The sequence below is a fragment of the Lissotriton helveticus genome, chromosome 11 (assembly GCF_964261635.1).
Source record: "Lissotriton helveticus chromosome 11, aLisHel1.1, whole genome shotgun sequence".
NCBI classification, from domain to species: Eukaryota; Metazoa; Chordata; class Amphibia; order Caudata; family Salamandridae; genus Lissotriton; species Lissotriton helveticus.
The window spans coordinates 44,248,375-44,275,879 of NC_136072.1; the positions used below are offsets into that span (position 1 = coordinate 44,248,375).

The window sequence follows — 27,505 nt, forward strand, 5'->3', positions numbered from 1 at the left end:
AGACAGACTCCCATGAGGTCTGTATTCTCTGCCTTCCCTCTTCCCACATCCCTGAGGAGTGTAGGATCTGCAGAAGCTTCTCTGGGAGGACCCTGAAGGAGAGGAAGAAGATCAGGCTTCAGGGACTTGAGGAGAGAAAGCTGAAGGCACGAGGTGGGTCAGGAGGGGCTCCTTCTACCCATGCTGAGGCCTCTGGGGGGCTCCCCAGGGGCAGGAAGACCAGCCCTCGCCCAAGGTCTCCGTCTGGGTCAGTTGCGCTGACCACGACGTCGAGGGGACGGTCAACGGCCAGTTCCAGGTCTCCCCAGGGCTCTGGGTCGAGAAAACGTCGCCCGTCGACGTCGAGGAACGTGTTCCGGCCGCCGTCGAAGCCGGTGTCGATATCCTCGTCGTCGCTGTCGGCGTCGAGTGATCGACATCGGAGGGCCCGGCGTCGGCGCTCGCCGTCGAGGCGACACCGCCGTTCGCCGTCGAGGACGTCGTCGTCGAGGGGATCCTCGTCGTCAAGGTCGCCGTCGAGACGAAAGGCGTCTCCGGCGCCGAAGAGGTCGACGTCGAAGCATTCCAAAAGGCCGACGTCGAGACGGTCAAGGAGATCGACGTCGAGAAGGTCGGAGAGGTCGACGTCGAGAAGGTCCAAAGGGTCGCCGTCGAAGCGATCCAGGAAGTCGACGTCGAGACCGGCGAAGAGGTCGAGGTCGCCGTCGAGGCACCATCGCCCGTCGTCGAGGTTTCGTGGCTCGTCGATCTGGTCGGGGTCGACGTCGAGACGGAGACACGGTTCGACGTCGAGGAGTGTGATTCGGTCGACGCCGAAGGACCGTTCGACGTCGAGGGGACATCGGTCGTCGTCTGGACACCGGTCTTCAGCGTCTGGAGGTCCTAAGGACAGGCCCAGGACTGTGGGGGGCTCCCCACTCTCTGGTAGAGGTGATGGCTCGCCGGGACCGGCGCATTCCGGGGTGGATACTCCGATGAAGCCGTCTACGCCTCCTCCGCGGCCGGCTGTGCCGAAGGGTCCTCCTCCGAAGGCCCCTACCCCGCCTCCGAAGCCGGCTCCGCGGGACCCGCGTCCGGTTGCTCCTCCACCCCCGATCCCACCGAGGGAGGTGTCGATGCCTAAGTTCCCGACGCCTCCGAAGAAGACTCCTAAGAAGCCTGGAGCTCCTGACCCTGGGAGGCCGAAGGAGCGTCCGAGGCCCAAGAGGTCGAGGTCTCGCTCGGGGAGACGGGACAAGTCGAGGAGTGGCCGCGGATCTTCATCACGATCCAGGCATCATCACAAGAGACGTCGTTCCAGGTCACGTTCTCCGTCTGGGACCCGTTCCTACTCGCCCACGCTGTCCGATTCGCCGGAGACTAGGGTGTCTCCGATAGACGATATTAGCACATTTCAGGAGGTTCTCCTGCGTGGTGCGGCGAAGTTGGGCATTGAGGTTGAAGCGCCTACGGCTTCTACCTCGGTAATCTTTGAGACTTTACACAAGAGGCACTTGTCTCGCCCCCTGTTACCTCTGGTGCCGGGGCTCCTTGAGCCCGCCGAACAGCTATTCCTGACGCCGGCGACGGTGAAATCTGTACCTTCCAGGATACTGAAAAAGTACAGGGCTCCGGACTCAGACCCAGCCTTCTTGAGGAAGGACCCGGTACCGGATTCAGTCATCGTGACTGCTGCTCGGAAACTTCATGCCACCTCCCCTGCGTCCACGGTGCCTCCGGACAAGGAGAGCCGGTGGATCGATTCTGCTGGTCGCAAGGCGTGTGGGACATCCGCCTCGTCCATGAAGGCAGCCAGTGACTCGGCTTTGCTGGGACGTTACGACCGGTCCCTTTGGGACTCGATGGAGCAGTTCGCAGACCTCGTCCCTCGAGACCGCAAGGAGGACTTTGTGGAGATCGTCAAGGAGGGGATGTTGGTCTCTAATCAGGCCATCGGCGCCGCAGCAGACATATCGTTGCTGTCCGCGCACGGATATTGCCACGGGATTCACCAGAGACGCCATGCTTGGCTCAGGTTGACATCGTTGAAACCGGAGGCTCAGCAACGCGTGGCGAATCTCCCGTTTTCCGGAGATACCCTCTTCGGGAAGCACGCGGATGATGAGATGGCCAGGATGAAGGCCGAAGCGGAGACCCTGACGGCAGTGGGCCTGGAAAAGCCCAAGGAAAAGAAACCCTTCCGACAGTACCAACGTCGGTTTGGGGCGCAGGGTCGTGGAAGGGGGCAGTCTGCTGGTCAACATCAACAGCAGCAGCAGTACAGGCAGCCCTTCCAGAAGCGACAGGGTGGTAGAGGTCGTCAACAGTCCTCTACCGCGACCAAGGGCCCGGCCGGGTCCCGTCCCTGAGCTGTTACTTCCCCCTCGTCCGTTACCCGCTCCGGTGGGGGGAAGCGTTCAATTTTTTCTGGCAGAGTGGAGAAAAATTACTCAGGACAAGTGGGTGCTGAATATTGTTTGCAATGGATACAGTCTACGTTTCACCAGCCCTCCTCCATCGATTCCTCCCGTCAGCTCGCAGTATCAACTGCGCGAGCTTCAGACGGAGGCGGACGTTCTGCTACGGAAAAGGGCGATCGAAGACGTACCTCTGTCTCAAAGAGGAAGAGGTCTGTACTCTCGGTTCTTTCTTGTCCGCAAGAAGGACAAAAACGAGTTCAGGCCCATTCTGGATTTGCGGCAGGCAAACAAGTGGATTCGCAGAGAAAAGTTTCGCATGCTGTCGTTGCATCAGATCTACCCTCAGCTGCAACGGGGAGACTGGATGTGTGCCATAGATCTACAGGACGCATACTTCCACGTGCCCATTGCATGCAAACACAGAAAATTTCTGCGCTTTCAAGTCGGCACCAATCACTATCAGTACACGGTGCTACCCTTCGGACTGAAGTCTGCACCAAGGACATTCTCAAAATGTATGGCAGTGGTAGCGGCACACCTGAGGAAGAACAAGGTGTTTGTCTACCCGTACCTGGACGATTGGTTGATCAAAGCCTCCTCCTTCTCGGAAGCTCGAGCACACTTCCAGAAGACGTGCGTTCTCTTGAACAAGCTGGGGTTGCACATCAACATGTCCAAGTCGGTCCCGATTCCGGTGCAGTGCATCCAGTACTTGGGGGCCTCCATCAATACGCTGTCAGCAAGCGTGTCTCCTTCGGAAGAGCGACGTTTATCACTCGTTCGGAAGGCTCAGGCTCTCATGAAAACTCCGTCTACGACTGTGAGGACCGTGTCTTCTCTACTGGGATCGATGGCCTCTTGCATCTTTCTCACTCCTCACGCACGGCTACAGATGCGACCTCTGCAGGAGTGCTTGGAGGATCAGTGGGACCAGAGGAGAGGTTCTTGGGACGACAGGATACGACTGTCTCTACATGCTCTTCAGTCTCTGAAGTGGTGGTGCTCGAAGGAGAATCTCCTCAGAGGCGTTCCTTTCCACAAGGACATTCCCACACAGACCATCGTGACGGATGCGTCTCTCCAAGGTTGGGGGGCGCATTCCGGAGACCTGCAAATTCAAGGGACGTGGTCCCCGACGGAGTCCACGTACCACATCAATTTCCTGGAACTGAGAGCTGTTCACTTGGCACTGAAGGCCTTTCATCCGTCCTTTCAGACCAACTCTCTGCTTGTTCAGACGGACAACACGACAACGATGTATTACCTCAACAAGCAGGGGGGCTCGAGATCGCGCACTCTGTCGCAGGAGGCGCAGGCGATCTGGCACTGGCTTCTGGCTCGAGGACTGTCGATAACGGCCACCCATCTGCCAGGTGTGCAGAATGTTCAGGCAGACGAACTGAGCAGAATCGTGCAGGAAAACCACGAATGGGTCATAAACGACGAAGTACTAGGAGAAGTCTTCGCAAGGTGGGGAACTCCAGACGTAGATCTGTTTGCCACCGCCGAAAACAGCAAATGCCGAGGCTTCGCCTCCAGGTACTACCAACCAGGGACGCTGGGGAACGCGTTATGGATCAACTGGTCGAACAGCTTTCTGTACGCTTTTCCACCAATTCCCCTGATTCCGGCGGTTCTCATCAAGCTGTCCCAGTCCAGGGCGAGAATGATTCTGATTGCCCCGGAATGGCCCAGACAGTGGTGGTTCACGGACCTGCTTCACCGTTCTCTCCTTCCTCACATGAAGCTGCCGTGCAGGCCGGACCTTCTCACGAAGTTCGGGGGGCGGATGGTGCACCCCAACCTCTCGTCTTTGAGTTTGGCGGCATGGCTCCTGAAATAGTGCAATATGGCCATCTGAATCTCCCAGAGGATTGTATGGGCATACTGAAGGAGGCTAAGCGACCTTCCACTAGGACTTCCTATGCTTACAAGTGGAAGAGGTTTTGCATCTGGTGCAAGTCTAAGAACTATGACCCTACGTCATGCAAGGAAGATGTCATCCTTCCATATCTGCTTCATCTGGCGCAGTCGGGCCTTAATGTCCATTCCATTAAGGTTCATCTGGCTGCTTTGACTGCCTACAGGAAAGGCCCTTCACAGACTTCCTTTTTCCAGATCCCTGTGATTAAAGATTTTTTGGAAGGCTTGAAGAAAGTGTTCCCTCCTGTCAGGCTTCCTTCGCCTTCATGGGACTTGAATGTGGTGCTGTCCAGATTGATGAAGGAGCCTTTTGAACCCATTCATAAGGCTTCGTTGCAGCACCTGTCCTGGAAGGCGGCGTTCCTAGTGGCCATTACATCGGCCCGCAGGGTGAGTGAGATTCAGGCATTGTGTTGCCAGGAACCTTATACTGTATTTCATAATGCTAAAGTTGTTATGCGTACTCACCCTAAGTTTCTTCCCAAGGTTGTTTCTGATTTTCATATCAATCAGACTATCACTTTGCCTACGTTCTTTCAGAACCCTTCCTCTCCGGCGGAAAGGTCTTTACATTCCCTGGATGTGCGGAGGGTGCTGAAGTTTTATCTTGATAAGACTAAAGATATTCGTAGGTCGGACCAATTGTTCATCAATTATGGCTCGGTCAGGACGGGTCTTGCTACCTCTAAACAGTCCATCTCTAGGTGGATTGTGTCCTGCATTCAGTTGTGTTACTGCAAAGCTAATAAGACCTTAGGGGGCAAACCTAAGGCTCATTCCACCAGGGGCAAGGCTGCTACGACAGCTATGCTCCGTAATGTTCCCATTGCAGAGATCTGCAAGGCGGCCACTTGGAAGTCGGTCCATACCTTTGCTAAGCATTACTGCCTGGACTCTGATGCCAGGGCAGACGCTCAGGTTGGGCAGGCTTCGCTGCGGAATCTGTTCGCACAGTAGTGGCGTTATTTTACTCTCCACCGCCGCTTGGTGTGGGGATGGGCTTGCCATTCTATTCACTAGATTATGACTATACACAGAGATCCCCTACTACAGAAGGAGTAGTTTCTGTCCTGTAACTCCAGTTCTGTAGTAGGGGTATCTCTGTTATAGTCATAAGCGCCCTCCCGCCTCCCCGGTGGAGTGTTGTTCATGATCATAATGCTACAGGTCTGGCGTTTTTCTACGCCTTCGAAAAGAACTGAGGCTAAGTTGGACCTGCTATGCATTCTGGGATACTGAGAGAAGGTTCTGGAAGGTTCTCTTAAAGGCACAGTATCCTAATTAAGCCACATAATGGCAGCCTATGGGGCTTGTCTGTCCAGGTTCTTCTCTCTATCATTCCTGAGGGATTTTGCTGTTAAGCAAGGGAAATCTGTACAGGCTTTGCTGTTTTGTGGATTTTATGGTGGAAATTTCTAGTTGAAGTACTGGACAGTGTAGCCTTTTGGCTGCATTATCTGTCTTTAAATTCTCTCTTAAGTGTCTATGCATTTTCTGCATTTTTTGACACTGTAAGAGATTATTTTTGATTGCTCCGGGGTCCACGCACATGGGCGGGACTATTCACTAGATTATGACTATAACAGAGATACCCCTACTACAGAACTGGAGTTACAGGACAGAAACTACTCCATATAGATTAAACAGAAATGGGGACAGTACTGATTCCTGGGGAAACCCAGAGGTGGTAATGTGAAATGTAGAGGTTGGGCACCCATTCTAGTTTTTAAAATACCTATGTTTTAAAAAAAACTGTGGCACCACTCCTAAGCATAGCCTTTGATACCAGATTTTCTCAGTCGATCAAGAAGAATCAGATAGTTCACAGTATCAAAGGCTGCTTACAGGTCTAATATAATCAACCAAGCCGTGAGGTTTACATCTGCCTAGATCAGCTAGCATGGAAACCACCACCATTTCGGTGCTACCCCCAGTGCAGAAATACAGCTGTAGAGGGTGAAATATATTATCAGGCTCTACAAAAGCTGATGCCTGCTGGAAAACAGCTCTTTCCAACAAGTTTGCCTAATAAGGCAACGTGACATGGAGCGACAGTTAGCCAGATCGTTGGAGTCTCGAGAGGCTTCTTCAGCAAAGCTATTACAGAAGCGACTTTAAGGCAATTGGGAAGTTAAAAGAGGGATTAACAATAGCTCTTGGAAGATTTGAATGAATGAATAAATGAATTTATATTTGTATAGCGCATGGCTACCCTGGGGCCTCCCAGTGCTAGTGGACCGAACAAGCAGTGGAACAGCAACGTTAAAGCGATGCCTTGAAGAGATGGATTTTCAAGAGTTTGCGGAAGGCCAGCAGATTAGTTTCCTTCCGCAGATTGGAGGGGAGAGTGTTCCAGAGATTATTTGCATTAAAGGAAAAGGATCGTCTGCCCCATCTCGTTCTTCATATTTTCTTCAGAGTAGCCAAAAAGGAGAGGCTTGAGCGGAGGTTTCTGGGGGGGTGATAGGGAGTGAGTGATGACCGGACCGGTCTTCCGAATGACTCTGTGAACCAAGCACATGGCTTTGAACTGTATCCAGGCCGAGATTGGGAGCCAGTGGAGGCTCCTCAGTGGCGGTTTCGCAGATTGCCTCCGGGGAACCTGGAGAAGTTGGAGGGCCGCGCAATTCTGAATCATTTGAAGTTTATGAATAGTGAAGCGGGGAGCTCCCGGGTACAGGGCATTCCCATAGTCAAGGCGGTAAAGTATAAGGGCCTGTACCTTAATCCTTCTTGCCTGGAAGGGAAGGAGGGAGATGATCTTACACAGCATCCTCATCAGGCTATAGCAGGTGGCTGTGAGCTTGGTAGCCTGGCGGTTAAAGCTGAGGGAGCTGTCGAGCCACATGCCAAAGCTCTTGATCTGTGCCTTTGGAGCTGGGGCAGGGCCAAAACAGACCGGCCACAAAAGAGCAGGGTTGGAGGAAGGAGGGTTGCCCAGGAGCAAATGCTCGGTTTTGTCCCAGTTGAGCTTAAGGCAGGAGAGTTCCACCCACTCAGCCACCACCTCTAGGCAAGGACCTAGGGTGCCAGATGACCTCTCAGAGTGGTTTAATGCCACTACGAGCAGAGTGTCATCTGCATAGGTGATGATCTCTATGCCAAATGGATGGACAGTCTCTGCCAGGGCACCCAAATAGACATTGAATAGCGTAGGGCTCAGGGAAGAGCCCTGAGGGACCCCACAGCTAAGAGGCAACCGGTTGGACACAACATCTCCTTCAAAGACTTGGAAGAAGAAGTCACCGCGGAAGGACTGGAGCCAGGTTAGTGCTGTACCTGTCACTCCCATGTTTTTGAGTCAGCAAGACAAGACGTTATGGTTAACAGTGTCAAATGCAGCACTGAGGTCTAGGAGGATGATTGTCACTGTGCCTCCCTGGCCAAGCACCCTCCTTGCCTCCTCCGTTACTGCTAGAAGGTCCGTCTCCGTCCCGAGCTGAGGATGAAAGCCTGTTTGAGAATCATGGAGCAAGCTGTTAGATTCCAAATAATCTACGAGTGTGGTGTTTATGTGTTTCTCAATCAGCTTACTCAGCCAAGGAAGAAGAGATATCGGGCAATAGTTGGCCAGATTGGATTGGTCCAGGTTGCGTTTCTTCAAGAGGGCCCTGACCAGCGCACACTTCCAGGCAGGGAGAACCATACCGGAGGTGATGGAAGAGTTCAGGATGTCAAGAATTACCGGGCGGATGGAGTCAATGACCAGGGTGAGGGGCTGAGGGGGGGCAGGGTCAGAAGGAGAGCCCAAGGTTTCCCTGGAGGTGATTAAATCCAATGAGTCAGCATCCAGGAGAGGAAATTGCTCTAGAGAGCACTGGGAATTAGCATGAGGACCTCTCGTTCTGGTGACAGTGGGCTCGATCTGTGTGGTAGGAAAGGACATACAAATCTTTTTAATTTTTTTGTGGAAAAATGCTGCCAAATTGTTGCAACGAGTTAGTGCTCCCTCTGATATCGGAGGTTTCTGAGGCAAGGTAGTGAGCGACTTGGCAATACGAAAAATCTCTTTGTGTGAGTTTGCGGAAGTACTAATTTTATCTTCATAAAATGCAGTTTGGGCAGTTTTAATTTCTGATTTGTTTAGCTTAATTGCCTCTCTGAAGTCTACTTTCCTAGCCTCTGAAAACTTCTGTCTCCACCTTCTTTCTAGTCTTCTGCATGCCTGCTTTAATTCCCTCAGTTTGGGGGAGAACCACTGGGCTGTTTTTTGTCTGCTTTTCTTTTGAGTAGGTTTCTTGGGGATTACTACATCAAGGGAGCTTTGAATCCATAGGTTAAAATTATCACTTGCCAGATTGGGGTTGGGATTTCTAAATGGTCTTGTGGCTTCAAGATCTGAGGTCCAGTGATCGGTAGAGAGCTTAGATCATTTCCTTTCCAATATCGGCATTGTTCTGTGGGAAAGAATAGGCCCGGAGGTCTCCCAGAATAGAGGAATCAGAAAATGATCCGTCCAGGGGAGTGGAGTAGGGGTGCCCACGACTAGGTTTTGCAGGTTGCTAAACACATGATCAAGAAGGTGACCTCTGACATGCATGGAGGCGAATCCTTTCTGCCTGAGTTGGAGCGCCAGGAGACTCATTGATAGCTCACTAGCTACGTGGTTGGAGGGGTCGTCTAAGTGGATATTGAGATCCCCAAGCACAGTAAATGTAGCTGGGGCTAATGCTAGATTGGCAACAGTCGTGGAGAGATCTGTGAGAAATTGCCCTATGGCTCCAGGGGGACGATGGAGCAATAAACGGGAAAAGGTACTCTAGAGAAAAGGGCATGCTCTCGCAGTCTGGTAACATGTCGATGGTAGTCCGGCAATTAAAAGTGTCTGAATATAATGGCTAGATTAAGATTAGAATTGAAATGTAATAATACTTTAATAATTGTGGCAGGTATAAGACCTTTAGTTGAAACAGAACGGTTGCTCTTCTGTTCTAATTTAAGGAAGTCTTCACTGGCTAGCCAGGCAAATGTTTGCGCAGGTGGCAACAATTTTCTAGTATTGAGCTAGGAAACTGTGAACTCTGATGGGGGAGACATTTTGGCATATTGTCCGAGATGTTACGGATCTTGCTGACAAAGTAGTCGGCTTTTAGGTTGTTTTTTGGGTCAGCTATCTCAGCAGAAGGTGTAGGTGGAGGGTGTCTGATCTCTAATAGAAGAGAATAGTTACTGCCATGTTTAGGCCTGAAAACATTTGCGTGGAAGAGAATTATGCTTTGGTTTTGTGAATTGTTTGCTTATAGTTGAATTTCTATAAAACTACTTTGATAGCAGAGTCATAGCTAAGTCACCAGTGGTGCTCCGTCCTTCGCAACTCAGGACCAAGAGCCGCTAATTCCTGTGTACTCTTTACATGATCTGCGAGGAGTTTTCCTCAACTGCTTTGAGATGGGAGCAATCTGATCTAATATACATTCAAGCTGATTGTAGTACTTGCTCAACTGCTTGGGGTCACCTGTAACCCCAACAGCTTCCTCTGATACATGAAAGGTGATTGCTTGTGCCAACACTGGTTACCAAATCCTCATCCTATTTCACTGGAGGTGAGAGATGGAGACTTTTTGTGTTTCTGGAGCCCACATGTGAAGGCAATAAGAGAATAGTCTGACCACACAACAGGAAGGGGAATAAATGATGAAAAAGATGCTGAGTTGGAACTTTGTACATCAAGAGCATGGCCCTTAACGTGTGATGCACGGCGAGGGCTCATAGCAAGCTTAAAAGTATAAAATAATTAAAGTTGATAGAAAAAGGATGAGTCACATTATCAAAATGCTTGTTAGAATTCTCAAGCACAACAACCTTAGATGCGTTGATGTTGATTTCTAGCAATGCAGATTATAGAAGGTCCATGGCTACAAGACTACCATTAGGAAGCCTATAGTTCAATTAAATAACCCAAGGGGACCCAGGAGGAGCTTAAATTTCACTGCCAATGGGTGTATTTTGCCAACATTTAAGTGAATTTCAAATAATTCCTTTAAATCAGGGATACTCAAGGTACGGCACTTTAATTGCGGCCCCTTGATGACCAGCAGCTCTGGGCTGCTGTTCGCTTCACAGATCGGGAACATTCAAGAAGCAGTGAAATGAGCATAAATAAAGGTTTTCTGGTTTCACATTTTGCAATTCAGCCACTAGGTGAGTATCTCTTTCCCTCTCATGTTTTACATTAGAAGTTAATGCATTGACTTTAATACTTGTTGCGTGGAATAGAGTGTTAGTGGCAGACAGAAGTCACGTGGCTCGGTTTGTTGTCCACACCCAGCATTTGCCTCGCATCTTCCCACGCCTACCGTTCATTACCTCGACTCTCGCCCTGCTGGCATAAGGGCGGCTCTTGGGCATGCCACAGATAGTACTTTGTAGCCCCTGGAGAAATGCTTGCGAGCACCTGAGCTTTAAATAAAAGCAAGCCCTCCATTCCAGCAGTCTTGCACTCCCACAGCTCACCACATCACATGGAACTTTGCTGCTACGTCTTGGGATTTTCATTATTGGTCATGAGCAACTGAACCGCATAGCATGCTTATCCCTTCAACTGAAGTGGAAGAGCTCAGGTAAGTGTAAGAAAGGGAACATTGATCAGGACTGCAGCAACAGCTAAGTAGAGGAAAATGGGTCCACTTGTGAGTGATCTTCAGAGACAATATTAAAGAACTAATGTTCTTCTCACTTATGTAGAAGGCCTTCCTCTGCCCTTTTGGAATTTACATCCTCAAGAATATTCATGAAAAGCATTTTGGGGGACTTGATAAATAATGCTTGACAAAGTCACAGATTTTCTAATTCATTCATAGGTCGTTATACCTACCAGTAGTGTATGAGAAAAGGGGGGTGCTAAGAGCCACTACAGGTTTGCAATGAACCCCTCCAGCGAGGCTAATGCTAGGAATTAAAATTCAATTTTTGGGCATTTGATAGCAAAAGGTATGCCATATAGACTAACACTCAATCAAATAAATCCTGAACATTTTTTCTTTCAAGAAAGAAACAAGAGAAAGGTAAAAAACAAAGGCTAGACTACCCTGGAAGAAAAAGAGAGTTTTGTCCAGGAACTCAACTAAGTATCCCATAAAAGGAAGCCAGTGCAATCACTGCTGAATCCAGTTTCATGCCTTGCTTGGCAAGCATGCAAAGGAGGTCAGAATACCATGAAGAAATCAAGTGGGGAAAGTTCTTCACTGGAGAGTTAAAGCTCATCAGATATTTACAGACTATTGTACCTTTATGGTATTAACTAGTTTTAACATACAGAGCCCTTTGCTCTACATTGTATTTCCTAATGTTTCTCTCTTGCTTGTTGATCACCTGCTTTGTCTTTGGTTTGGTTCATATTCGCTTGGGAGTTTATTTGAACAGACTTCTGACGCTCTACGGCCTACCATGTGTTAAATAAAAAACGGAAATTAATAAATAAATGTTTATCTCTTTTGAACAATATTATTCAGGACAAACCTAAACTGAAGAGATGAAGGAGAGTAGTAGTGGTGAGAAAACTGGGAAGTAAAACATTAAACTTTGAGGTTTCGAGGTGTGGCTCTGATTATGTGGCGTATCTAGTGTGTCCTCCATTGTCCAAAACTTTCCTTGTACTGTTTCATCCCTAGAATTTCTCATATAACTCATTAGATTAGTTTGCTCATGATGGACCACTGGCAGAAGATGCACGGCCAACTGAAGAGCCGGCCACATGCTCCAGGATAGTGTTGACTCTGCAAGCTAGCGAAAGAGAGGTGTTATGGAACCATTTAGACCAGCCTATACCTTGAAGAGCCAAAGCACATGGAGGTTTCCCATAGTGAATGTTTGCGTATGTTCAATGTTAATGTTTATAGCGGAATAATGCGTTGATATTTCTTAATATTTACTATATAGAAGACTAGATTCCTATTCTGGAAGCATGTGCCATGGCACTGCTCTGCGCTTGGATTGTCCACCTGGAGGATAGAGATATTGTGCCATGCTTCCACTATGAAACTCTCCGAAGTCATTCCTCTGCTCTGAGCGACAGGCCGGCCTTGCCAGTATTTATCACATTAATGTGTCTTCAAGCCACTGTGGAGATGCCGAAAACAATATTTTGTGTCTCTGTTTCACATCGAATACATGCCAGAGGGTGAATGCCTGTGAGATTACCGTGAAATGTCTGTGAGATGGCAGTGAAATGCCTGTGAGATGGCCGTGAAATGCCTGTGTGATGGCCGTGAAATGCCTGTGTGATGACCACGAAATGCCTGTGTGATAATCACGAAATGCCTGTGTGATGACCATGAAATGTCTCTGAGATACCACAAGCTTCCTTTTGGTCTGTTCATAGCTGGCTGTTGTAGAATGTGCTACGATCACTCTTACTTCTTCCGTTGGTCCTTATTGCATTGGAGTAATCACTAGGGGGGTAACTGTTCCTAATAGGAAAAGGACGAGAAGCAGGCCTATTTGGGAGCTAAAAGAGACTCAAGTCAACACTGCTCACAGTTAAGGTCGGATTCTGATGAAGATGGGGGCATTCCTTCTTTAGGAAAAAGTGCCCTCACACAACCATGCGGGTGTCATGCTTCATCATCGGGCGTTTGTTCCTATGGGGGTGGCGCTGCTATCCCCCACGGGCTGTTTTTTAGGAGTGATGTTGCTGTTGTGAGTGCGGGTGTGTGGGTAGGAAAATGAGTGAGTGAATTAAAATCACTCGTCGGTACCCAGAAACAGAGCTTTATTTGAGGTTCCGAGTGGTAAGATTAAAAACAATGGTCAAGGAAGACCTCTTTGAAAATATTGCATTGGAGTGAGTATTTTCTTGCTGTTCTCTTTTCTTTGAGTGGAAGTGCAAGGTGATAGTGAGTACATTAGGTCAACATGTTTCGCACTTCGGTTGGATCCGTAGTGAATCCCGTTCTGCTTCATCAGGATCATGGTGGAGGTGTAAAATGGTAAAAATAGGAGTCGGAGATGGCGACACACTATATTCCTATGGTACCTAGATTCAGGTGATTAGGCATCAATGTGCCTATTGGAACGTCCAGTTGGCGTTCCTGGTTCCAACCCTTCAAAAAGTAAAGATTGGTCTCAGGAGCAAAACAGCGCGTTAATGAAGAAGAGAACAGTGCTTCTCCTTAGATGCCCCTACGCTGCTCGGTTGCCGGTAGTCCATATTGCATTACCTGCTTAGCTAGTTCATGCAGCGCAGCCAGGTTGCTTGCCTTGCCTCGCCGCTCTCTTAAGTCATCCCTCTGCTCTGAGAGACAGGCAGGCCTCCTCAGTATTTAACTCACCTGCTTAGCTAGTTCCTGTAGTGCAGCCAGATTGCTCGCCTTGGCAGATTTAAAGGAATTCAGTTCCTGCTGTTTGGCCTCTGTGTCCTTGTCATACTTCTCCATCCAATGCTCCAGCTTTTCTTCCAGCTCCTGATAGAAGAATATATTGAAAGTTTAATCAGGGTGCACTTGTGATATACCACACAAGTGGGGGACAGGAGGGTGGTGTGTGTGTGTGTGTGTGTTTTGGAGGGAGGAGCGGGGGGTTGGTCACAGTATATCACATTTTTTTTAAATAGGATATAACTAAAACATCCAAAATGTAAAAGCCAAATTAGAAATAGTCGACAATCTAGAGAGAGTGTAGGGGAGCTGCCGGCAACCATGTTAGTTTCTTAGCTGAGAAAGCGGGAGAACCAAACAGCCACAACAGTGGTTTTGTTGGTCACAAAAGTGTTTTAATACAGAAAAGGGATTAAGAAAAAGAAAGCATTTTGATGTGGTGTACTTGCTTTTTAGTAAACCCTTTCATGCTGTTTTACGGAGAATACTTCTAATGGTGCTAATAATTCTAAGGAATGGAGCTGGGGGGCAAACCAAAAGTAAAATGGCTGCACAGAAAGCAACACATGGGCTGTTGTACAAAGTGTGAGTGGGGACTAAAGGAATATCCACTAGAGGCTGCACTTTACAAGCACTTATCAAGACTTTGGACATAGATTTGGAAGAGGCAGGTAGGTCTGTTTCCAGGTGATATACTGAGACTTGCAAAGGCAAGTGATACAGTAACACACAAGCCAAGATTTAATAAAACTTGAAAAGTGGTCTCTAGTTGCTACGAATATTCCTTTCAGAAATGGTAAGCATTCTGGGTGCAAATGTCCAGAAGAGTGGTGCACCATGGGGGATAAGTCACTGGATGATGTGACACAGGACGCAGATCTTGTCTGCCATCTGTAACGACCTACAAAGGGTGGAGCTGGTTTGACAGGCGGAGCCGCTCAGAGAGGCGCAAAGCCGTGGGAGAGGCTTAATCAGAAAAAAACAAGAAATTTGTGTACTGTAGAAATTATTGATGAACCCTCTTGGAAGCCAGATTGAGGAGCCTACACAGATTCAAGGCGGTCTAGAGGAGAGCTCAGCGCGGCTAACATGGCGCTGAGTTTGTACTATAACGCCTTTGATGGATACAGGAACTAACCTATAGACACACGGAGATGGGAAAGAGGGTTGAAAGCCACATTTATTTCCATCAGAGATCAAAATAAATGTATTCACTGAAGCTGGATAAATATGACACTTTGCGAATATTAGAACACGCCACAAGTGAAATTCTTGGTTATTGGGTGGCGACTGTTTAAAAGAGTATCTCAAATATATTTTTTGTAGGCCATGGCCTTGTTGGTGAAGACACTTCTATATCCGGTACCATTACTCAGTCTTACACTTCCTGGCTATTTCGTGGGAAGATCATTTTTCAGCCTTCATATTCTCAGTATAACATATGGTCAGTGTGGCAATAAATCAGTCTATGCCGCTGTGCGATTCGACGTCGTTTTGTGGCTCTGAACTAACATCAAAAGTGATATGCCACCTGGGATCTGGAGAAGAAACATTTCTTCAGTAGTTCAGTGTGGAGACCGGTTAGAAAATAGTCTGGTCCTGTGCCAACTGTTTTAGTTGGGGGAATGACAAGCTGTAGGGTATCTTTAAGTAAAAGATGAACCTTGCTCACCATAAAATACATTTAGTTTTGTGACAAGTAGTTTCCTTTTATACCCAGAAACTAAGGTGGAACCGGAAATGGAATGATTTGAGTTTCAGAAATGAAGATTGTGTTTCATGTTCAAGACAAGTAACTTCTGTAATGTTATGAGGTGGAGTATATGGCTGTTGTATACATAATTTCCATGTACATGCAAAGATCAGTGCCCGCTATTCACACATATCTGTAGTTCAGATAACTTATGTCTCTGAAAAGATTTGAACACTCACGGTCTGAAGTTGCCGGAGGAAGCTTTCAATCTCCATGTGAACTCGCATCTCTTCATCAGATTTTTCCTTTAATTTCTATGATAAAACATGGGTGTTAGAAATCAGAAGAAGCATGTCTTCAGCACATTCCTCTCCACCCTTCCTCTTTTTTTTCTATCCCATCTCACACCAATGACCTTACTTTCCACCTCAGCAAATTACCACTCTTTCTTTTCAATCAGTCAATCTTTCCCCTGGCCCCTACACTTCATGAACCTTCAAACCCTACTATTCGCTCACTCGCCTACCCTACTAATTACTCACTCGCCTACCTTGTCTTTTTATCTCATTGCTTCTGTCTGATTGTCTAGACCCTTTTGGAGAGAGCTGAAATGGTTAGATCCCACAGATTCAGGGAAGCATCTCCAAGCCTATCCACCCCATCATCTATTGCAAGGTGCTTCCATCTATTCCTCTGAAAAGTCCGCAAAGTGCTTGGTTTTAACACGCTTGCCAAGCACCGACCGTCTAATGATTACAGAACCCAACTACAAACCACTTCCATAAAAGCCACTTCACTGACGCTGCGCTCCTCGCATGGCCGTCTTCATCACTTTCGTTCACTTGGTGACTACGGCCCCTCCTCCAATTTGTTAGTCATGTTTTTTTGTGTCCAGGTCACTGGTACCATTGATTTCTGGATGGAAGTGGAAATCACATGGTCTATCGCTTCGCTGCCCTTTCTAAGTTGTGGCCGGTTGTTCTTGGATCCTTTACCTCACTAACGGCAGACATAGTCATATGACAAATAATTATGGATAGAATTTTCCTATTGGTCATGCTGATTTGTCAAGCCACAATCCAAGTACATCAATAAGGACTCCAATGTTATCCTATTTAAGCAAGATATCTGCACCCAAGGACCTCCTCCTCCTTCTGCCTAGAACAAGTTCTTGCTCAGCCGGTGTGGCAGACTAAGACCTCAGGGCTACCAGTAACATGAAAGCTAAGAGGGGTTCTAGACTCCAACTCCTCCAATGTACCCAAGCTTGTGGCGCTTTCTTTCCTGATTACTACCATTTTGGTATTCACAGAAGGCACTTACTCATTTCAGTATTCACAGAAGGCACTTACTCATTTCGGTATTCAAAGAAGTTAGGAGTCCTAACTTTAGGACTCCTAAATGCCTTCTATGAATACCGAAAGTCTTAAAGTTAGGATTTTTCTCAGATTAGGAGTAGTAAAGTTAGGACTCCTAACTTTCAGACTCCTAGATGCCTTCTGTGAATACGAAAAGTCATAATGTTTGGATTTTTCTCAGTTTAGGAGTAGTAAAGTTAGGATTCCTAACTTTTTGATGGTGCACAGAAATGTAGAACTGGCGGCAGATAAGTACAGGTGACAGAGCTTCTACCTGATCTCCAGCTTTTCTCTCCAATCCACACTTTGTGTATGTCTGACCCTAATTTAAAGTAGTTTTCAACATCATCTCTGTTTAAAGCCACATCAGCTAGTCCATCCATGCTAGCACTTCTGCTGAGCTAGGGCACAATAGCACAAAGGAGTTCTTAAAGTGCTGTGATGTTAAAAGGACATGAAACAGCTTGTATTCCCCAGTCGTGCCAGAACACTTTCCAGGGTAACATGGAAAGCGCTGTAAACATACCAGAAAAGCCTCAGAAGAGAAAGCACACTGTACAAAGTCTAGCAGCCTCCTACAATAAGTATTAAAGAACTCAATGGGCTCACACTTTGCGTGTGCACATAGTGAAGCTGTTACAGTGCTCCAGAAGTACTTGTGGCTAAAGAGCAGCCTTCTCTTGGTAGTCCACCGTATAGGGTGTATGAACACACAGCTCCATACTCCTGCAAGGGGCAGAATGCGGAAGACCATGGTCATATGGGCGTACAAATATCTTGAACCTGGTGGAGCTGGCTGCGAAGTAGTTGAAGATGCAGTAAGATGTCAAACAATTGTAAGACTCCAAAACGTGGCGCAACCCTTTTGGTATTAGACTATTACAGAAAAAGAGATCCGAATGGATGTGGATTTTTTGGAAGCAGGGAGTGTACAACGCAGCTCATGCTGTTTCGTGTTAGTGACTTTGCTTACCCGCAGCTCCTCCCTCAGTTCCGCCTCTTCATTGCTTCCTTTTTTCTGGATTTGGTGGACCTGAAGCTCCGAGTCCTTCTTCATGTACTTCCCTTCCATGGTGGTTTTCGCCTTCATTTCTTGATGCTGATCCTTCAAGTGGGCAATCATCTCGTTTCGATTCTGGTAAATACATAAATGCCAACAGGTCACATCCACAGCAGTGCTGCTCAGGGTTGGCTGTAATCCTTACACCACACCAGGAACGCCTCATGGGGAGCTATTTGCTCCCCCAATGTTTAAATCAACATCATTTCCTATGAAGCAGAACCTTCACTTAAACCTTGCCATTATGCATAAAAGCTATTCCTACAGCTTGTGAGAGGTAGTACACGAAGTAAACATCTTAGCAAATCTGACTTCCAGAAAACCTAGGTGGAAAACTGCTGTGCATAACACACAGCTCATAGGTGTGAATCCTGGCTGTGGAAATTAAGCATTTTAATTTTAAATTTGTTTTATTGGTTTCAGTAGCAACAATATACAAAACATTGCATGAAATAAGTGTCAGGCACATGCAGCAAGCAGGAAACTAAGCATTTTGTCCTTTTAAGAACATTAAATGACTTGGCAATATGTGTAATTGCAAAGTCGACAAACAAACAGATAATAACTCTTGGTTAAGTTACTGGAAACTGGATGACCATTGGAAGGACCAAGACAAGCCAACTGTTAGTTTGATTGTACTGTACTGCCCACTAATCAAATCAATAAACAGCATCCGCACTCAACCGATGTGGTCCGCAGTCCAGTGTATCTTGTTGAAGTGCATGTCATACCAGGATATGTCTTCGCCACAGATGTGTCTGTGTATCATGGGGATGGTAATGCACCAGGTTTGCAGAAGGGCCCACCACCCTGCAAATCTCCCATTCGTCTGAACCTTTTGCCTAATTCCATTCTGTTCCCTGCTCAACTCCCTCCTCACCTCAGCAGAGGGTGGACCTATGATCTGGAGTGATAAGAGCCCAATGCTCATTTCATGTCTGGTGTCCTCTGCCCTCTCTGAACCACCTTTTGTAGTGTCATGAAGTCCGTCTCTGTCCACATCAAAATGCCAATTCTCCATTTTGTTAACAATCTGTCTCCCAGAAGACTTCCAAGTCATTGTGAACTGTTACCTAGCCAACTACAGTGTTAATTCTATGAACCTGCTGTTCGCCTTTTGTTCGTGGTAAGTGGGAGCAGTCCCAGTAAGCAGATCTCAGGGTTCATACGAAGCGCCCAGTCTGTTTGCACTGTGAGTGTGTGTATAATGTACTGCCAATAAGTTGCATTACTCCCACAGCAAGTGACGGAACTTCTCTTTTACTAAACCGCATCTGGGGCATGCCAAGTTTGCCCCTGAACAGCAACTGCCCAGTTTCCGGGGGGTGAAGTATGTCCTATGAACAATATTAAACAGTATAAACTAAAACAAAAGGTATCCAAGGACACCCTGGTAGCTCCATGCAGAACAAGATACCAGCTTACATCAATGACTTCCCTATCCAAGTCAGCAGTCCATTTCTCCCAGGGTCCTCCGCTGGGAACCCGGCTCAATCACAAAGGCCTAATAGAGTACTATAATCCCTCTCCAAGCCTGTCTCGGTGTGTGTGTGCATGCATGTGGGGTGGGGGTTCCATGTCCACTGCCTCCTTACTTTCCTCAGCAGTCCGCCCAACAGCCCATAGGCTCAAAATTAACCTCCCAAGATGTGATGATCTAATGCTAACTCTTGGAACTGTCCAATGTGCCCTTCCCCTTAAAGATCTGCTAACCTCTTCAGCCCATTATTTGCCCACTGTCTCATGCTTTGCATCCCCTGAACCTCCAGCAACCCCTGCAAGGGAATGCCTGGGGCACAAGGAATGACCATGTGTGTTCTGTGTAGCAGTCTTGCCCAGCAGTATCTCACAACTGTCAGCACACCAGTCATATGGCGGAAGGGCCCTTTCGGGTTGAGCAGAATATTGGTTAGGTCTCCTGTCTGAGAGCACTTGGGCGGCACGGCTCAATCACAGGAGTCTGAAGCCAATCCAGAATCTACACAGGCTGGGCTACAATACCGCATCATTCAAACATGCAACACTCTGTTGCTTCCCACCTAGGCTTGCACTATATACATACTAATGGATACTTACAAGATCTTAAGAGCTCCTGGTACGTTAGTGTATTCCAAAGATCCATCCTTTCCGCAGTGATCTATATACGGAATCACTAAGAATTGATCTTGCCGCGGAGTCATGGATTCACTCATCTGCTTAAGTCGCTCAACTGTACCTAAAAGTCTCCACTGTCAATGGCTGACTGCCTTCCAATCTTCCAACCATGGATTATGAGCACCTCCCCTAAACTAAACTCTGCAAAGGTGAAGTCGGCTTTATGACCAAATGTCTGCGTGGACGGATTCTCGCAATCACTAACCACAAACGCAAAATCACTTGGCTTTACCATTGACTGCAACATCTTTTTTTTTTAAAATCCTGCCTTGCCCAGAAAACACAAAAAACAGTGACTTAACTCCTACTTGTACAGAAGGGAAATGTTCACCTTCCTAAAGCAGACTTCATACTCACTGTGTAGACCCTGGTCCTCTCACTGAGTAAAGGAAACAATTGACTCGCTGTTGTTCAATCTTAACTCCACTGAAGAGCGTCCTTCAAGCCATCAACTCTAATAACTGGAGAATATAAACCAATCTCTTGCACCCTTATTCACCTGCCTTAATTGCCTCTGCGAGACCTTATTATCTTCAAGACATGCTACCCAACACACAAAGCAGTACATTTACACCTTCCTACCTGGCCGAAAAACTGCCCAGGGCGCAAAGCAACACAAGGTATCATAACCGCACCAAAAATAAAGAAATGTAAATACAGGCCTTCTCTATCTAAGTCCTTAGAATATGGTGCAATATCTCTCCACATAACAAGCCTACGTATTCAACTCTAAAATTCTGAAATGAATGGAAACAGCATCTCTTCAAGCACTTCTCCATTATCAATGGGAGAGTCCTGACCACATCACCTTGACACTCCCAGGCCCTATTCAAATGAGATTCATTCTCTGCCTGCTATCAAGTTACGTACAATATCTAGTATTGTCTGTTCACCAATGGACAGTGGGCTGTGACTTTCAGGATAGGTTTGTGCCCTGTAAATACATTTACATTTTATGACCCCTTGCAAATAACATTGATTAATGAAGAAGGGAGAGAAAATTCAATGTAGCAGTATGTGCTGTATAAATGATGCATAATGTTATTAGAATGCAAGACTCTTTTTACAAATTTAAATCTAAATGACAAATGTATTTCAAGTTACCGTGATTCACACATTATTGCTGCCTCCATTTTGACAAAAGCCTCTCTGTTACGTGCACGCCTAAATGCAGCAAATGTCTATTATGGCTCAGCCTATGTACTCTATGCAAACTGCATCTCCCTAGAGGATCTCTTTTCTGTATCCTCTCAAATGAAGTCATCAAGTCTACACCCCCTTTATTAAATAATTCCCCAGTCAAGCCATACTCGTATTGCAGGTCACCTGCTGCTTCCCTTCTCAGCAAGCGTTCACCCACTGGTGGCAGTGTGCTTAGATTTTGTGCAACAAAAATTCTTCACGGGGGAAGGGACCTGAAGTCTTGTTGACCCTTAACCACAAATCTTGCCTAGTGACCATGAAATCCTTTTTGCACAGACAGATTTGTGCATTAGTTTCTCTTGATCCATTAGAACCCACCATTAAAGTTGGAGGAACATTGAGGGCCTGTCGTGTCACTGATGAATGGGCTAACTTCAGAGGCATGTAACAGACAAGACATGCGAATGGGAACAATTCCAATGGTGGGATCCATTGGCAAAACAGATTTCGGAGATCCATTGCCACAAATTAAGTGTAATTCCTTCGCAATGTACAGCTTTTCTGTGACTCGGGTGGGGGTGCATGGATATTATTCGCTTGTAGTTGGAATTGATAAAAGATGCGTAAGACAATGGGTCAAACCTGATACTTGTGCACATATCATGTCTATTAAAGAGCAACTGTGGTTCTTCCCTTTCACTAACCTGTATTGCCTCTTCCTTCTCTTTCTGGATCTCCTGCAGCTCTTTATGGAGATCTTTGATTCGCTTTCTTCCTTGCTCCTCCCTAATGCAAAAACATACCGCCATCAGTGAGTGTTTTACCAGATTCCCAGAAATAACCCATCAAACAACGAAATCATCCTCAGTTAGGAGGTCAGCATGCTTTTTTGTATTTTTATGCCTTTCAACATAACAGAAAATAACATAAGCAGCATATCCATCGTAGAGCAGTCAGACTACTACAAGACCTAATTGAGGGTCGATACCTTGAAAGCAGGCGGTTCTTTCATATATGTTCTAGGGGGATGAGAGCTGCCTTTCCTTTTAAAATGCACCTAAGAAGACTGTTAACATGTTGTTTTGCCATCCAAAGGTGTTCCAGTATCAAGAGCAAGCATACGTACAGTTAAAGTTGATAATGTAAATCAGAAAGATGTACCCCTGATTTGTCTGCTCACGTCTTCCATATTGGAGCAATGCACAACTGCAGAACCATTTCCCTTCCCACTGCACCCTGGGTTGTCCCCTCCAGCCACTGTTCTGAATTCTTCAATATTGGGTCAAAGGCGCCTTCTGGAAATAGAAGGATGATTTGTTTCCTGCCAGGTCCTTCTCAAGGGAGTTCTCCATGGAAGGACAGATGGGCCGAGCCTTCCCAGAAGCCTCAGCGCTTGTCTCCGATTCACCCAAAAATAAATGGGACTCTAGCCAACTGCCATCACAGCTGTCCCAATAACTGTGGTTCCCCAGTTAATAAAATAAAGCTTGAATCCCTTGTGAATAGCCCAGGGAAACTCTGGAGTTGTCCCTTTGTGGCCATTCTCTGCCGAGCGGCCCTTGATTCTCTTTCCACAGGAGGACTTCAGAGGAGAGCTAGGCACGGCCAGTTGACCCCATGGGATCCCTTTGCCCTGCCCATCAGGGGCACTTGCAGGATAAAGTTGTATTCTTTACCTTGGTGTAGGGTGCATTGAACTGTCCCATTGCGTTGCTAGGTCTCCTAGGGGTCAATGCATTTCTGACACATCAATGTCAAAACCGTAGTCCGAGTGAATACGGATGTTCTTGGCCTCCAATTGCAGGACAGATCACAAGTGTCAGTTTCTAGGCAGATGCCAGATCCAGAGATGATCCAAACTGCACAGACCCCATATTGCTTCCTTTTTTGTACATCCTCAAAGTAAATGACATCTTGGCGTAAATCGGCAGATGACCTCTGAGTCACTGCGAACAGAGGGAATCATGCTAAAATGAGTTCAGTTATGGAGCTGAGGACAAATTGCCCTTTCTCTGGGTTTTGCACAGGCACTTACCACTAGCTTTTAATTGATGGTAAATGCCCATGTAAAGCAAAGTGCAAGAGGTAATAATAATAATAATAATCATCCACATTAGTAAAGCGCAAACCATCACCCGTAAGGGTCTCCAGGTGCTGGGAGCCATCGGGAAGATTAAGCAAGCTATTGCCCAGAGTCACATGGTGCTGGACTAATCTGCCGCCAGCGCAGGGGATCGAACCATGATCCCCAGATTCCAGCGTCAGTCGCCCTGACCGCTGCACCACACCTCTCGCCCTTAGAGGGGTAACAGTATGGAAAACCAGTGCAAAACCCCTTTCCTCTTGTGATTTCCCTTTGCTAACCACCAGTCATAACCCAGTCGTGAGTGCAAAAACCCACCTGATAATCTAGAAAAGAACTTCTAGCCTCTAATTGCTTCTGTGTGGTGGTTGCGAGCGTGTTCTCTGTTTCTTTTGTTTGTGCATCCATTATGTTTTATTCTGGAGTGATTTTGTGTACCCCTTTTCTATTTCCCTAATGTGGGCTTCTGTACAAGAAAATGTACATTATGAGACTCTTTTGATACATGTGCCATGCCAACCTCTACTACCGTATTAGCTAAAGAGAGAATTGCCAATTTCAGCAAATTCCTTGGTAGGCCAAACACACTCTGCTTCTCAATGATGGAGCATCCCTTAATCACAATGGACTAATGAGAGAAGTGACCAAACCCAAGAGCTATCCGGCCAGACATACTGCATCAATGATAGTACATAATTCAATGGATTTTCAGCATTTTAGGCATCTACACATTAAGTATGAAGAGGGGTGAACCGCGACATAGTGCAAAGTACATGTTGCAAAGGGGTTTCAATGTGCAGTAAATCTTCAATCTTTGGATTATTTAGAAGCTCCACTCTAGTGTCCGTGCCAGCTTGGAGAACATTTCACTTGCTACGCTTTGGCAAGCATCTCTATTCAGGTCATGAGCAGTCTCGTTAGTAACTGTTCCACTCTGTGCCTACCACAATTGAGGCTCTTTCCGAGTAGGATCATGAATCTCACTTTCAAGATCTTTTGAAACAAACTTAAAATTTCCTGTGATGGAGACGGCAATATCTCCACGTATCACTCAGCATAGTCGTTGGTGAGGGGGAAGGAGGTAGCCTCTGGATTTATTTGTGCAGACACTGTACCAGACAGCCCCCTTTTTCTCAGCGCAGATGTATTGTATTTTATTATTAATTTTTTTATAGATCAAGTAATGTCACAGTACAGGACACTGAAGCACAATATCCGAAGGATAGCAAGCTACACTGTAGGCGAGAGCTTGGATGGAAGGGTGTTGTACTTGCTGAGGGCCTGCTTGAGACCCTCACGGGTAAGTAGTGCGCTTTACAAATGATTGATTGATTAATTGATTGATTGATTGTGGAAAGTATTTTGGTGGTTGTTTGTGAGTGACCAGATTGATGCTCTTAAGTCTTGGGTCACAGCTCATACCATGGTACGATTGCAAGAATGAGTGAAAGACGGGCTCAGAATATAATCATTTGCCAGAAACTGTTTACTCTGCAGGACCACAGTTGCTTTTCCAGAGGCTACAGAAATGTATCGATGAACCACTCGTGCTGTGAGAAGAAATGCCGAGATCCATGGAGTAAGACGTTGGGCCGAAGGAGGACAGGTTGATGGTCAGAGATGTATCTGGATAATCTGCAGTTTAAGGAGATGTTCGAGTTCAGTGTTCTTCCTTTAATAATGTATTGAGGAATAGGTCACTTTAATTTTCTGTGGAAGACCACAGTCATCAGTAGCAGGGCAGGCGGGAGTTTCTGTGTCTTGATCAGGGAGTCACTACATGGTCCTACACCTCTATTTCTAATGTAACATCTTGTATCCAGCCACCGGCAAGGTTCTGAACTCACTCATTCCCAAGAAATACATATGTATCTGAAGAGGCTGACCACAGGAGAGTATTGAGATGTAAATGTGAAGGACTATCGCAGTTATTTAGACAATATTATTAAATTAGTGTTTCAATAGCACAGACGTATAGAGCTTTTGGACTGCAGCTGAGGTACATAGTGTCTCTGCATTGCATTATACTGTAGTATTTATGTAGGGTTTCAACCCCATTGTGTGGTTCCAAAGTGCATTTTAACAGGGTTGTATTTGTGGTGATCCTATACAGGAAGCATTTTGGTGTCATAAATGAGTGATGGGAGGTGCTTTTATCTTGTCGTGCAGCGCAGGCCCTAACAGAGTGCTGGAGAAGGTGCTGTGATAAATAGGCTCATACACTATGTACAGATAGTTAACAGTGAATTACAGGGAGGTTTTTCACCGAGGGGTTCTGAGTGACATCAAATAGACAATAACAGCGAAGCTCGAGTTGTCTCTGATGTCACCCAGAACCCCGAGGTGAAAAACATCCCCGTAATTAACTTTTTACCCATCTATAATTTTATGTTATGTATGGCCCCCCAAATCATCTGCCCCAGCTTTCAACTGATACGCAGTTGCAGAGGAGTATGGCCTCTGTTATGTATCTGTTATATATTTTTTTCCTGAGCCTCTTCCACAGTGGTGTAATTCTTAGAGCCCAACGGTCACCACTGTTCCGTAGCACATCATGGTTCTATGTGATGTCGGTAAGACTCTAAGGATTACGTCACTGTGCAAGAGATCGTTGGATTCACACAAGTAGTGATAAGTGCAAAGTAATAAGGAATGCTCCATTGTCCCCACTGGAAGTACCAGAAGAACCCTGGTGTACGCTAGATCTAGATATTGTTGGACCCTTTATATCTGTTAGCCTCTAGTAAGAGATATGTTTTCGTTTGGTGGACTATACTTCCAAATGGGTGACATCTTGTTGTACCAGCTCCATAACAACTGGGAATGTACTTGAATTCTTGAGAGATGTATCTGCTTTTGAGGGTATTCCCAAAGTAATCATTACTGATAATGGAGTGCAATTTGTATCGGGTGAAATGAAACATATCCTCAAAAAGTTATTTATTGAACAACAACAAACTGCACTGTATTCTCTGCAAGCCAATGGCCCTGTGAAAAAAATGAATGGTCTAATAAGAGATTGTGCTCAGTTAGCTGTGGAAAAGAGGGGTCTCTCAGGAATATATTGAGAGAAAAACCCTGGACACATCACACCACTCCAAACAGTAATATAGAAATGTCACCAATTCCAATGTTTGAATGATCTAAATTAAATCCTTTGTGGTTGAAGTCAGAAAAATAAAAATTGAGGTTCAATGCTAAGAAAGTGGTTGACTAGCAAAATCAATAGAGGAAACTTTAGGATACCGCTGCATAGGAACTGGTAGGTGGGAAAACATGTATATGGGAGACGGCCAAGGTGGGTTTCTAAAGGGGAATTCAAGTTTATGGGGCCTTTCTGGGTGACTGAAGTCAAGAAGAATGTTGTGTTGCTTGAAAATGGTGAAGTGTGGAGTATGTCGCGTCTGGCAGAAAAATCCTCACAGGTGGAAGGGGAAGTGTCCAATGGTGAAGTGAAAGACGGATCATGTGTGAAAGAGCCAAATGTGAATAGCAGACATGAATTATTGAGAGGTTCCCATGTCCTGGGAAAAGGAGTTGTGGGGAGGCTCGTGCTAGACGAAACCCGACTTATGTTATAGATTATGTTGTAGGAAGAGTCCAGGTGAGTTGCCTGTCCAGGATATTGGGTTAATAATGCTCTCGATAAATGTTAAAAAAATATATATATATTTTATATTGTTGTTTGCATTTTGTGTATTCTAGCCTCTGGTATTTTTTGTTTAATATTTTTTAGTAGTTTGATTATATAATGTTATTTGTATTATGCTTTGTGTTTTGGAGTATATGTATTTTTTAGTCATTTAGCATACTGCTTTAGGGGTATAAATGTTTGTAACATTTTGTTTGGGGAAAGATATGTTATAATCTTTGCAATTTTGTTTTCCTGAGCCTTTTCACAGTGATGTAATACTTAGCGCCTTGCTGACATCACATAGAACCATGATGTGTTAAGGAATAGTGGTGACCACTGGCTGAAGGATGAGATGAGGACTGGCTGGGGTGTTCGGGTGGAAGCAATAAAGAAAGACTTAAGAAAAATGCTGTGCGAATTAATTTCCTTAACAGTATCCATGTGCCAACGGTTAAACAAAAACAATTTGTGCCATTCTTGACCATCCCCGCACTACTGTCCCTACCTTTCCTCCTCCTCCTGCCCCTTTCAGTGAAAGCAGACAAGCAGGGCTGGGCTGACAGGCTCTGAAAGAGCCCTGTTATCTTGGCCTGGAAGCCCTTCATGACCTAGCAACAGTGGGTAAAGAGTTGTGTTATCCACTATTGCTACATCATAACTATGAGGTTTAAAAACTGAAACAAATGATATAGGCTCTCTTTGACAGCCTTATGAAACATAATGGTAAATAACTGCCGGATTATA

At 46.2% G+C, this 27,505-nt stretch overlaps 1 protein-coding gene across 3 annotated transcripts in view; it reads right to left on the bottom strand.

Moving 5' to 3' along the window:
• Positions 1-27,505, bottom strand: part of DRC9 (dynein regulatory complex subunit 9) — a 200,699-nt gene that overhangs the window by 44,749 nt on the left and 128,445 nt on the right. For all 3 annotated transcript variants that reach the window (XM_078668068.1, XM_078668067.1, XM_078668069.1), the window contains exons 5-8: positions 21,749-21,830; positions 17,661-17,822; positions 15,569-15,643; positions 13,592-13,723 (exon numbers count right to left, since the gene is read on the bottom strand). In XM_078668068.1, coding sequence (XP_078524194.1) covers positions 13,592-13,723; positions 15,569-15,643; positions 17,661-17,822; positions 21,749-21,830 — 451 coding nt within the window. The remainder of the gene's footprint in view (positions 1-13,591; positions 13,724-15,568; positions 15,644-17,660; positions 17,823-21,748; positions 21,831-27,505) is intronic.